The sequence below is a fragment of the Octopus sinensis genome, linkage group LG2, assembly GCF_006345805.1.
Source record: "Octopus sinensis linkage group LG2, ASM634580v1, whole genome shotgun sequence".
NCBI lineage: Eukaryota > Metazoa > Mollusca > Cephalopoda > Octopoda > Octopodidae > Octopus > Octopus sinensis.
In genome coordinates, this window is record NC_042998.1 from 207,244,301 (window position 1) to 207,256,537 (window position 12,237).

The 12,237-nt window shown below is 40.7% G+C and overlaps 1 protein-coding gene across 2 annotated transcripts in view; it reads left to right on the forward strand.

The window, feature by feature from the left end:
• Positions 1-53: 53 nt before the first annotated feature.
• The window catches only part of LOC115232575, a 32,488-nt gene continuing 20,304 nt past the window's right edge, over positions 54-12,237 (forward strand). The window contains exons 1-2 of one of the 2 annotated variants that reach the window (XR_003883641.2): positions 54-591; positions 4,375-4,446. Coding sequence is in view for 1 of the 2 variants with exons in the window: in XM_029802539.2 (XP_029658399.1) it covers positions 109-591; positions 4,375-4,446 (555 nt within the window). In the remaining variant the exon portion in view is untranslated. The remainder of the gene's footprint in view (positions 592-4,374; positions 4,447-12,237) is intronic. The other variant, XM_029802539.2, reaches the window with a different exon arrangement.

Consider the following 12,237-nt stretch of genomic DNA (forward strand, 5'->3'; position numbering starts at 1 on the left):
TGTATTTTAATTTTCTGTTGATTAAAGAACGAGAACTGAACGACGGTATCTGTATAAAAGTCAGCCGTCAAGCGGTGCAAAACCTTGTTCCACCATCAAACCGTAAGCATGGCAGCTTCAGGGCTGAGATATGTCCTTAATTACCACAAAAACTGTCTTTCCACCGCTTCGAACGTTATTCTTTCAATGTCCTTGCTTTCTAGGAAATACCTTCAAGCCAACAGGGTTAAGCTGATCCGGTTTTTGACCTTTCCGCATGCCCTGGTTAAAAGAAACCCAAGACCTTTGCCTCGACCTCTACAGGTTCACGCTTCACACAATCATTATTGCAAGCAATTTCATTCTTCAACACATTCTTCTTTAATTCTCTCCAAGCAGCGAAATGCTGCCGTGGCCCGACTTGGAACTCTTTTACACAGATCTTATCACGATGACAAATCGGATAAACCTTGTTTGAAATTAATGGATTTTCCTGAAATAATTTGGCCGAGTCCGATAAAATCCTTCCGAAATTGGTGGTTTTCCAAATTAATTCAAGGATATTACGATCACAGCTTTTCCATAGATTCTTTCCTAACTGGCTCAGAACAGGTGTGTACTTATGAAAAATAAGGAAAAAATATTTATGATTTAACATTGAGCAAGTCATATTATACTTTTCTGAAGTTTGTTTATTTTATTTAATTTCTTTTTTCCCCCCGTGGTTTGAACTGAAAGGAAGGGAACTGTGCCCCTGGGTTTTGCTAGGCCCTTCCAGGCAGGTGAGAGAGATGCAGCTAAGTCGGAGGAGATGAAGCGACTGTCGTAGAATTAAAAAAATACTGAGGGAAGAAACTATGTCTGTGGAACTAATGTGTTTGTGGGAGACTCGAGTGTTTTTAGGGGCAGATGGGGTATGTTTGTATGTATAGCAATTGCACTGCCCCAAATGAGGGACCAATATTCCGTTTTGGGTCTTGTTAGCAACTGTTGAGGGTGAAATTTTTTCGACTTTAAAGAGAATAGCTGGTCTCGGCTTAACTCGGTTGTCGAAATCTCTCTCGTCCCTCACGGAAACCAACCAAAACTTTCAAGAAAAACTGTTTATTTAATTATTAATTATATCAAACATTGTCAGTATTTCTCAAATAAGTCGGTTTGTTAGAAACAATGCATGATATGAATTTAGCTCAACCCAGCTCTCCTATAGAATTTCTCTGCATTAACGAATCAATGAATGAAAATCCCCCCCCCACCAACAATCGGTGTTTTTTTATCGAAGCTTTACGTAAATATTTAAACTGTCATGAGATATTTCGTTAATGTTATTGGCAAATGTTAGTTTCTTACATCCAAAACGAATTTCTGTGAGGGGGGAAATGTCATCAGTTGAACACCTGTCTGTATATTATTAATTTTATCAACACTTGGGGAATGAAAACCAAGGTTGATGCCGTAATGATTAGCCATCATTAGCCAGGTGCCCTTTCTCTGTCCAGTGAGTGGCTTACTAATTATTTTCCAGTTCCCTCTGTTGTGCTGCATGCATACAAACAGCCTGGCCCTTCTTTTCGCTCCATTCTTCAATGTTGTCCGTCAACAAACGTTTTTGATAGCCTCTCGCTCTTCCCGTCAACACAAAAAGGTGAACCGTGGTGCATTGTCTTTCCAAAACATGATAGCTTTGTGCACTTGATTCTCGATAATAGATACCTTTGCACCTTTAGTTTTTTCAGTATTGCATTAGTTAACCTGTCTCTCCAGTTTATTCTGTCCAGTCTGCGAACGATCCACCTTCCAAAGGCTTCTATTTTCTTTTTTTTTTTTGCTCCATAACTGTGTACATTGTTCAAGTTTCTGCCCCGTTGAGGACAATTGGCATAATACAACTCTTTACTAGCCTCAGTTTTAGCTGCAGTGTCGGCGAAGATTTGTTTTCATTCTTAAATACTCTTCTAATGATATAAACTTAAAAAATACAAGTGACGGAACTGGCAAGGCACGACAAGATATTTAGTGAGAAGCTGTACAAATTCTATCTATACAGAAACATTTTAATAGAAAATTACCGATTCCATAAACGATGCAGTTGGAATATTGATTTTTTCGGAACTCTACATGGCTCCGACCGTTGAGCCGTTGAGAGTGAAATAGTATCTTGTCCTTAAAACAAAACGATAAGATAACAACAAATAGTCAGCTGTTTAGTGTTCTAGTGTTTGGGTCCTCCCCCGCGCGCTCTCTCTTTTCCTCTCTCTCTCTCAATTGTTTTATTGAAGCTGAAAAACTTCAAAAACAATTTGTGAAGTTTTTTTTAAACTCCAATGTTTTCGTGTACCACGAGTCTATATGAGTGATTCTCTCAAAGTAAATAACACAATATTTTGTGTTTTAACACATCCACGTTAAGTCCGAAATAAAAATTACTTTAGAGCAGAGGTTCTCAAACATTTTGGGCCACCGCCTCCCTCTTAGCCACATAATACCCTCGGCTCCTACCACCCCTATTTTTATGTATAAATAAATATTTTATTTTTAACTAATTTATATATACTATGAATCATTTGGTATTTAATATATTACATAATTTGTATACAATACTATAATAATATCATAATAAATTCATAGCGCTCCCCAATCCACGGCCTTCCTCCCGACACCTCCTCACCGGGGGGCTGTAGCGCCCACTTTGAGAACCTATGTTTTTGTTATGTATTTGTCTGAATATTTTTTTTTATCATACCTAATGCACCTACTATGATAGGAATTGTTTCTGTTTTTAGATTCCACATTCGGGTTACCTCTATTTCCAGGTCTTTGTATTTTGAAAGTTTCTCCATTTCTTTTAGAGAAACGTTGTCATCTGCTGGTATTGATACATCAATTACAAAGCCTTTTTTCTCTTCATGATCTCTGACAACTATATCTGGCCTATTGGCCTTAATTTCTCTATCTGTGTGTATCGGCATATCCCAGAGTATGGTTGATTTCTCGTTTTCTGTGACCTTTTCTGGTGTGTGCCTATACCATCTTTTTTCTGTTGCTATTCCATAATGTTGGCATAGCTTCCAATGTATGTAGGTTCCAACTCTGTCATGTCTGTGAATATATTCCTTCTTAGCCAGGACTGGGCAGCTAGAGATAATATGATTTATTGTTTCTTCTCTATCTCCATATATTAATATCATCATCATTACTAATATTATTATTATTATCATTAGAGTGGTGGACTGGCATGAAAAAACGTTATGCAATATATTTTCCACAATTGTATTCCTAGTTCAAATTCTGTCACGGTTGACTTTGCCTTTCATCCTGTTGGGATTGATAAAATAAGCACCAGTTAAGCAGTGGCAGTTGAGTTAACTGGCTTGTACCCTCCCTTCAAAGTTGCTAGCCTTATCCCAAAACTTGAAAGATTATTATTAATCATAATTATTATGATTTTTGTCGGAGTTTTCAAAAAGATCTAATCTCTAAAAAGACACAAAAATCTTTTCATAAACCACCAAGATCATCATCATCATCATCGTTTAACATCCGTTTTCCATGGTGGCATGGATTGGATGGTTTGACTGAGGTCTGGAAAGCCAGCAGCTGCACCATGCCCCAATCTAATCTGGTAAGGTTTTCTACAGCTGGATGCCCTTCCTAATGCCAACCACTCCGAGAGTGTAGTGGGTGCTTTTTACGTGCCACTGTGGCAGGAGCCAGTCAGGTGAGCCTGGCACTGATTATGTTCAGGTAGTGCTTTTTACGTGTCCCCTTGAATCAGATACTTAGAATTGACTTCTTTAGTGGTCAGGGGCTAAAATCTCTGCCTAGGGAACGTCCCTCACCCAAACAAATGTCTGGTATCTGTTCCTCTCTGTTATGTGAACTGCAGTAACCTGCCAAGAGGTACCTCAAAATATCCAGAGCTTACAGTCTAACGCCTGATTTATTTGAAGCACCCCCCCCTTAAAAAAATTTTTTTTGCAATATTTCTTTTATATCACTTTAGCCATTTGGCATCCAGGTTATTCTGTCAAATGTAATGCTTATTTATTCATATTGTTTTGAATTAATTATACATTATCACAGTGCTTTGAGATTTTGATAATGTGGTTCTTTAATTTTAGAATGACAGTAGGGTAGGTGTGAGAGGCTGGATCTGGCCAGTTTGGACATAAAACAGGCAGAATATTCGGGCCTGATGTGGTTGGTTAAAAAATGGGAAATTTGTATCAAAACAGTGAGGGGCAGTCTTGGAGAGGTTGGTATCAAAAGGGTTAAACTGGATACAAAAATCTTAAAACAACCCCTCCTTTTTTTTTTTGTAATCATCCAATTTCCATTAAACCAAGATGATGGACATAAATGAAGAATTCAATTTCTCAATTCTTTTAATTGCAGGCCATTAATTATGTTTCTAACTGTTTGGCAGAAGGAGATTTTGATGAGCTTCAACACATTGTGGAACCTGAAGTAAGTAGTTCTTGTGATTTTTTTCTTCTTCATCATCGTTTAACGTCTGTTTTCCATGCTGGCATAGGTTGGAAGGTTCAACTGGGGTCTGGGAAGCCAGGAGGCTGCACCAGGTCCCAATCTGATCTGGCAATGTTTCTACAGCTGGATGCCCTTCCTAACGCCAACCATTCCGAGAGTGTAGTGGGTGCTTTTTATGTGCCACTGGCACAGGGGCCAGAGGAGCTGGCATCGACCATGATCAGATGGTGCTTTTTACTGACACGGAAGCCAGTCAAAGCAGCACTGACATAGGCCACATTCGGATGGTGCTTTTTCCATGCTACCGGCACAGGGGTCACAACTACAATTTCCATTCGATTTGATTTTGATATTGATGTCGATGTACTTGACTCAATAGATCTCCTCACCATTTTTAAATTTTAAATTTAATGATTTTCTGAATGCAGACATGACTGTAGGTAAGAAATTTACAACAAGATCTTAAGGTGGCTTTGGCCCCCTTCTTCAAGGGAGTTCATATGCAAGGTAGTTGACCTGGCTCCCCTCCCAAGTTGGCACAAGCAAGCTGGAGGATAATTGAGGATGTGGCTGGCCGACGTGCAAGCACAATCAGGCCCTATGTCTATAGTTTTTGGCAGTGGAGCCAGCAATGGGTATCCATTACAGCCTCAACTGTGGCTTACTGTTGGATGTGGTCAGCATTTGTTTGTTCCTTCTCGAGCCATGTCTGGCTCATAAGGGCTGGTTTCCCGGTTTCCTTGGCGTATAGGTTCCCCACCTGGAGGGGATGCCGGTCCATTGCAGGTGAGCCTCAAGATGCTGGAGGAAAGAGTGAGAGAAAGTTGTGGCGAAAGAGTCAGCAGAAGTCAGCTGGAACCGCATGGAGCTTAGGTGTTTCACTCATAAAGACACACATCCCCCGGTCTGAGATTCGAACCCACGAAGATAAAGTTGGAAGAAATGCCTTTTAAACATTGTCCCCTGGCATGGTAAGCATCTTGAGAGAAAAGTTGGGCATAAGAGGCATCAGATGTGGTGTTCAAGAGAGAGGACTGCACTGGTATGATGATGTATATGGATGAGGACAGCTGTGTAAAGAAGTGCTGATCTCTAACTGTGGAGGAAGCTTGTGGTAGAAGTAGACCCAGGAAGACACGGGACAAGGTGGTGAAGCATGATCTTTGAACTTTGGGCCTCACAGAGGCAATAACTAGTGACTGAGATCTTTCGTGAGATGCTATACTTAAGACCTATCAAGCCAAGTGAAATCATGGTCGTGGTTGATGCTGGTGTCACGTAACTGGCACCCGTGCCAGTGGCACATAAAAAGCACCTTTCAAGAATTGGGCCTCACGGAGGCAAAGTGGAGATGCTGATGGTATATGAAAAGCTCCTTTCAAGTGTTGGGCCTCATGGAGGCAATGACCAAGGAGACCTTTGGCATTATGTTGTGCTTGAGAAGAAGACCCATGAAGCCAAATAAAATTGTAGTCATGACAGATACTGGTGTCACGCAAATGGCACCCATACCGGTGGCACGTAAAAGCAGTCATTATATTCTTGGAGTTGTTGGCATTAGGAAGGGCATCCAGTCATAGAAACTATGCTAAATCAACCTAGGGTCTGGTGCAGCCTTCCAGCTTATCAGCCCTGGTCAAACCGTCCAATCCATGCCAGCATGGACAATGGATGCTAAATGATGATGATGATGATGATTCTGTCAGCTCACCATCTTGTTTAGGATATAATTTTGCATGAAATTTTATTAAAACATTTTAAGTTAATTCATTTTAAAACAAGAAGTTTGCATCAAATGACCAGCAGCACTTTCAGGTAGGATGGTCTGAAAAGGGTTGTTGAGTAATGTAGTCACCTCTCATCATCATCATCGTTTAACATCTGCTTTCCATGCTACCATGGGTTGGATGGTTTGATTGAGGACTGGCGAACCAGATGGCTGCACCAGGCTCCAATCTTGATCTGGCAGTGTTTCTACAGCTGGATGCCCTTCCTAAGGCCAACCACTCTGAGAGTGTAGTGGGTGCTTTTACGTGCCACCAGCACGGGGGCCAGTCAGGCGGTTCTGGCAACAGCCACGCTCAAATGGCCACACTCAAATGGTGTTTTTTATGTGCCACCTGCACAGGAGCCAGTCCAGCGGAACTGGCAATGACCTCGCTCTAATGTTTTTCACATGCCACTGGTACAGGTGCCAATGAGGTGATGCTGGTAAAAATTAGTTTGATGCCTTATCTAATCTGAAGAAATAGTTAGAATGGTAATTCCACAGCTTCATAACAAATTGTACTTTATTATAAAGTACGATTTGTTACGAAACCGTGGAATTACCATTCTGGACATTGGCGAAAATCATTTGTTTCAAGTCTGGGGAAAACTGGCAAAGGTCAATACATTCTGATAATTCAATGCCTACCATCTTGTCATTGGACTGTGGCCATGCTGGGGCACCACCTTCATGGGTTTAGTTGAACAAATCAGCCTTGATTGTCAAGCAGTGGTGAGAGGCATCTGCAAAGCTGAAGGTACACACACACACACACACACACACACATCTTTTATCCTGTTTCAGTCATTAGACTGCGACCATGCTGGGGCACCATCTTAAAGAGTTTTTAGTCAAATGACTTTATTTTTTTGAGCTTGGTACTTATTCTGTCAGTTCCTTTTGCTGAACCACTAGGTTACATGGACATAACACTCCAAGGCCAGTTGTCAAGTAGTGGTAGAGGACAAATGCTCTCACACACACACACACACACACGCGTATAAAAAGCACCTGGCCCCTTCTGAAAAGTGGTTGGCATTAGGAAAGGTATCCAGCCATAAAAACCATTCCAAAGCAGACAGTGAAACTTAGTGCAGTCCTTTGGCTTGCCAGCCCCTATCAAACCGTCCAACCCATGACAACGATGGGCTTCTTTCAGTTTCTGTCTACCAAATCCACTCACAAGGCATCGGTCAGCCCATCGACTATAGTAGAAGACACTTGCCCAAGGTGCCACACAGTGGGTCTGAACCTGGAACCATGTGGTTGGGAAGCAAACTTATTACCACACAGCCACGTCTGTGCTGTTGGTCCATGCGTTCTAGATATATAATACCTTTGCTTCGCTTAGGGTCACTCTGCACTCTTAGACATGAAGGGGTGAATTCTACGGTGGACAATGTGATGATCTGGACCTTTACTCACTCCACTGTCCAGTCTATTTCTTTACTCCTGCAGTCTCCCATTGTTGCCACAGTATGGATGGGACAATGTGGACTTGACTAGACTGTGATAGTTGCTCTTCCGTTGGTATTGCAGTTATTTAGCCCATGGTCAACCCGGTTTCAGGGGACTTATGATCAAAGGTTTTCCAGCTGTGACCAACCCATCTTCCTCCCTTCCCTGTCTTCATTTTCTTCAAACACTGTATCTAACACAACATCATCAACTGTACATTATTTACATTTGATAGATATTTGCCCTCATCTTGTTTGTTGTTAATGCAACATTTCAACTGATATACCCTCCAGTCTTCATCAGGTGTCTTGGGGAAGTTTTGAACCTAGGCATATGGTGTAGGGGTTAAGAACGCAGGCTACTAACCCCAAGATCCCGAGTTCGATTCCAGGTAGTGACCTGAATAATGATAATAATAATAATATCGAAAATAATAATAATAATATTGAAAAATGGTGTAGGCTCCTGCCCAGCCATCTCTTGTCCAACTGTCCAACCCATGCCAGCATGTAAGGTGGACATTAAACGATGATCATCGTCATTGTTGTGATGGGGTTCATGAAATAGAAGAGTGCCAGGCAAAGATGGTAGTGTTGCTGAAATGGTAAAGTACCATTCTATCTGTGCTATTTAGAATGAATTCATTAGATTCTTAATCACACTTAATCCTTCCAGTGTTGGCTTTGTCTTCTCCCTCTCTCTATTCCCCCCTCTCTCACACACAGATGCACAAACTCTATGGATACTATGGAATTTCCGATGTATATCCAATAACTGGAGCATTTCCACTGTATGATGACGTCAGGTAGCCAATAACTCGGGATAAGCTTTGCGTAGCATTCTACAAGATTTTTACCTGAATCTTATCTAACTATATATATATATATATATATATATATATATATATGAAAGAAGGTTTGAAAATGCAATTTTAAAAAATTTTTATTCACTTGACCGGTTTCACTTTTTTAGAAAAAGATTATCAAAAGTAAAATGTAAAACTTTGTAAAAGCTTTGTTGTGTTAAATAATGGTTGTCACAAAAGTATTAAAATACATATATACATTCTTTGATAATAATAAGAAATTGTTAAAAACAGTTTACAAGGAAAAATCTTGAGAAAATATTAAACAGAAATTTCAAAAATATATATTGGGATTTCATTAAAAATCATGTTTGTTTGGAAGTATCTATATATTGAGGAGTTTACAAAGAATTTGAGATCAGCTAACCTGTTTTAGCATTTTTTGACACAAACCGACTCAAAAGCTTTACATTTTACTTTTGACAATCTTTTCCTAAAAAAGTGAAACCAGTCAATGAATAAACATCTTTAAAATTACATTTTTAAACCTTCTTTCATATATATTTCCACTCGTGCGGTACCTTACAATTTTACTTTGCTATATGTATATATATATATATATATATATATATATATATATATATATATATCATTAACGTTCAGCTGCCATGCTGGTATGAGCGAATGGTTTGGATAGTTCAACAGGGTCTAACAAATCAGTGGTGAGTATGAATAAATGGCATGAGTGGAAGGCAACAGGCCGGACACACACACACACACACACACACACACACACACACACACACACACACACTTGATAACTTTAGTACTAATAATATTTGTGGAGCATCCCTCTGTCTCTAAATCCCTGGGTTTTTTTATGTGTGAACTGTTATAGTGGAAAGTATGACAGAACAGGAGATTTAATACCTCATGGTCATTAGTTTGGTCCCTTACAGCTTCCAAGTCGAGATACATGCAGGGTAATATTTCTGTTTCGCTTTTCAGAATAAAACAAGAATTGCTAATATCTTCATAGGATCACCGTCATTTCTCAGCTGTTTCTGCTGTAGGCACAAGGATTGTAATTTTGGAGTCTAATTAATTACATGCACCCCAGAACTTGGCTGGTAATTATTTTGTTGACCCCGTAAGGAAGAAAGGCTGTGTTGACCTCGGCAGAATTCGAACTCAGAATGTGAAGACAGATGAAATGGTGCTCAGCATTTTTTCCAGCGTGCCAGCACACTATTCTCAATAATCGACGTAAGGAATCCTTGAAGACATATTTGATATAAGATGGCACCAACAAATTGTGGTCGTTGCCAGCCCTCTCTGGCCACTGTGCTGGTGGCATGTATAAAGCACCCACTACCATCTCTGAGTGGTTGGTGTTAAGGACATCCAGCTGTAGAAACACTGCCAGATCAGATTGGAGTGTGGTGCAGCCTCCTGGCTTCCCAGACCCCAGTCGAACCGTCCAACCCATGCCAGCATGGAAAACGGACATTGAACGATGATGATGATAATTCGAGAACAGAGCAGAGTGAATGACCTGATCGCAGAGTACCAAAAGCACAAATTCCACTGGGTCGGACATGTTGCAAGGTTCAAAGACAAGAGGTGGGCTCATGCAGTTGCCAAGTCTAAGCAAGGGATCCGAAAAAGGTCACTTGGAAACCCTCCATGACGATGGAAAAATCATCATCATCATCGTTTAACGTCCGCTTTCTATGCTAGCAGGAGTTGGACGATTTTGACTTAGGTCTGGCGAACCAGATGGCTGCACCAGACTCTAATCTGATCTGGCAGAGTTTCTACAGCTGGATGCCTTTCCTAACGCCAACCACTCTGAGAGTGTAGTGGGTGCTTTTACGTGCCAGTCAGGCGGTACTGGCAACGACCTCGCTCGAATCTTTTACACATGCCAACCGGCACAGGTGCCAGTAAGGCGATGCTGGTAATGATCATGCTCGGATGGTGCTCTTAATACCTTACTAGCACGGGACTCAAGTGCCAATAAGGCGTCACTGGTAACGATCACACTCAAATGGTGCCTTTTAAGTGCCAATGGCACTGAAGTCGGTTAGCTGCTCTGTCAATGATCTATTTAATTGTTTCGGCCTGGCTGGTTCATATTTGTACCAGTCGAAAATATTACAAGCCAAATCCTTAAAATTCCTATTCTATGTGAAATCAGTATAACACTGCTCCGGTCTTTCTGGTAAATGTGCAGTGCCAGACGTATGATCAGAGTTTGTGACACTATGACAGCTGAAAAGGCTCGCATGCGTAGAACCCCACCCTCCCGCCATAACCGACATGAGAAAAAATTCCGGGTTGAAAAGGTTAACCATTTTGGGTCAAGACGGAAAAGATTGGTGCAATCAAAACAGAATTGGAAGCGCATTGTGACCAGCGGTATATATATTTCTTTACTACCCACAAGGGGCTAAACACAGAGGGGACAAACAAGGATAATAGACAAAGGGATTAAGTCGATTCTATCGACCCCAGTGCGCAACTGGTACTTAATTTATCGACCCCGAAAGGGATGAAAGGCAAAGTCAACTTCGGCGGAATTTGAACTCAGAACGTAACGGCAGACGAAATACGGCTTCGCATTTCGCCCGGCGTGCTACCGTTTCTGCCAGCTCGCCAGCATCTGGGAGTCTGCTCGATGCTGTTATAAGGAATCGTGGGAGTTATTTCCCTTGATCATTATTAGAGTTATTTACCTTGGATTGATAATTTACTTGGCCGTCTTTATTCGGGTAGACGAGGAAATAGTTTAGAAGGCCTTCAAAGTGGTTTGTACCTGCAAGTTCAAAGGGTATAGCCTTGTCACACACGGTTTCACCCTGATTCTACTTCAGAGCTACATTAATGGTGACTTGTCTTTGGAGTACTCAGCCACTCACATGCTACTAATCCAATGAGTTGATAGTCCAGTTGATCAAACAACCAGTTACTCATCGTCGAAACTGACGCAGTACCATTTACTATTACAGTTATATTTATTTTATTTTGTTTTTGTTTTAGTGCTATGTTTTTTTTTGTCTTTTTGAGTGGTTTAAATGGCTTCTCTGTGTTGTAATTATTTCAGTTTCAACAAACTGCGTGGCTGTGTGGTAAGAAGCTTTCTTCTAAACCACATGGTTCTAGGTTCAGTCCCACTGTGTGGCACCTTGGGCGAGTGCCTTCTACTACAGCTTTGGTCCGACTAAAGCCTTGTGAGTGGATTCGGTAGACAACATACATTGTGTGTGTGTGTGTGTGTGTGTGTCTGTGTTTCCAACCACTGCTTGACAACCATTGTTGGTGTGTTTACATCCCTGTAACTGCAGTCCAGCTAAAGAGATCAGCAGATTATATATCTGGCTAAAAAAAATCCCCAAAATATCAGGATTGAATCATTTGACTAAAGATTCTTCAAGGCTTTGCTCCAACATGGTCGCAGTCTAATGCCTGAAACAAGTAAAAGACAAAAAAAAATCACACCATGCTATAATCCTCTCCAGATCGTTGACTACAGAAGTCTGCATCTTATATTTCCTTTTATTAATTTTTCTAGTTCTATATTTAACAGATGAGCAATTATTTACATAATTTACATTTGACGGATATTTGTCCTCATCTTGTTTGTTGTTAACACAACATTTCGGCTGATATACCCTCCAGCCTTCATCAGGTGTCTTGGGGAAATTTTGAACATGGGTTCTCATTCCTAAGATATTTT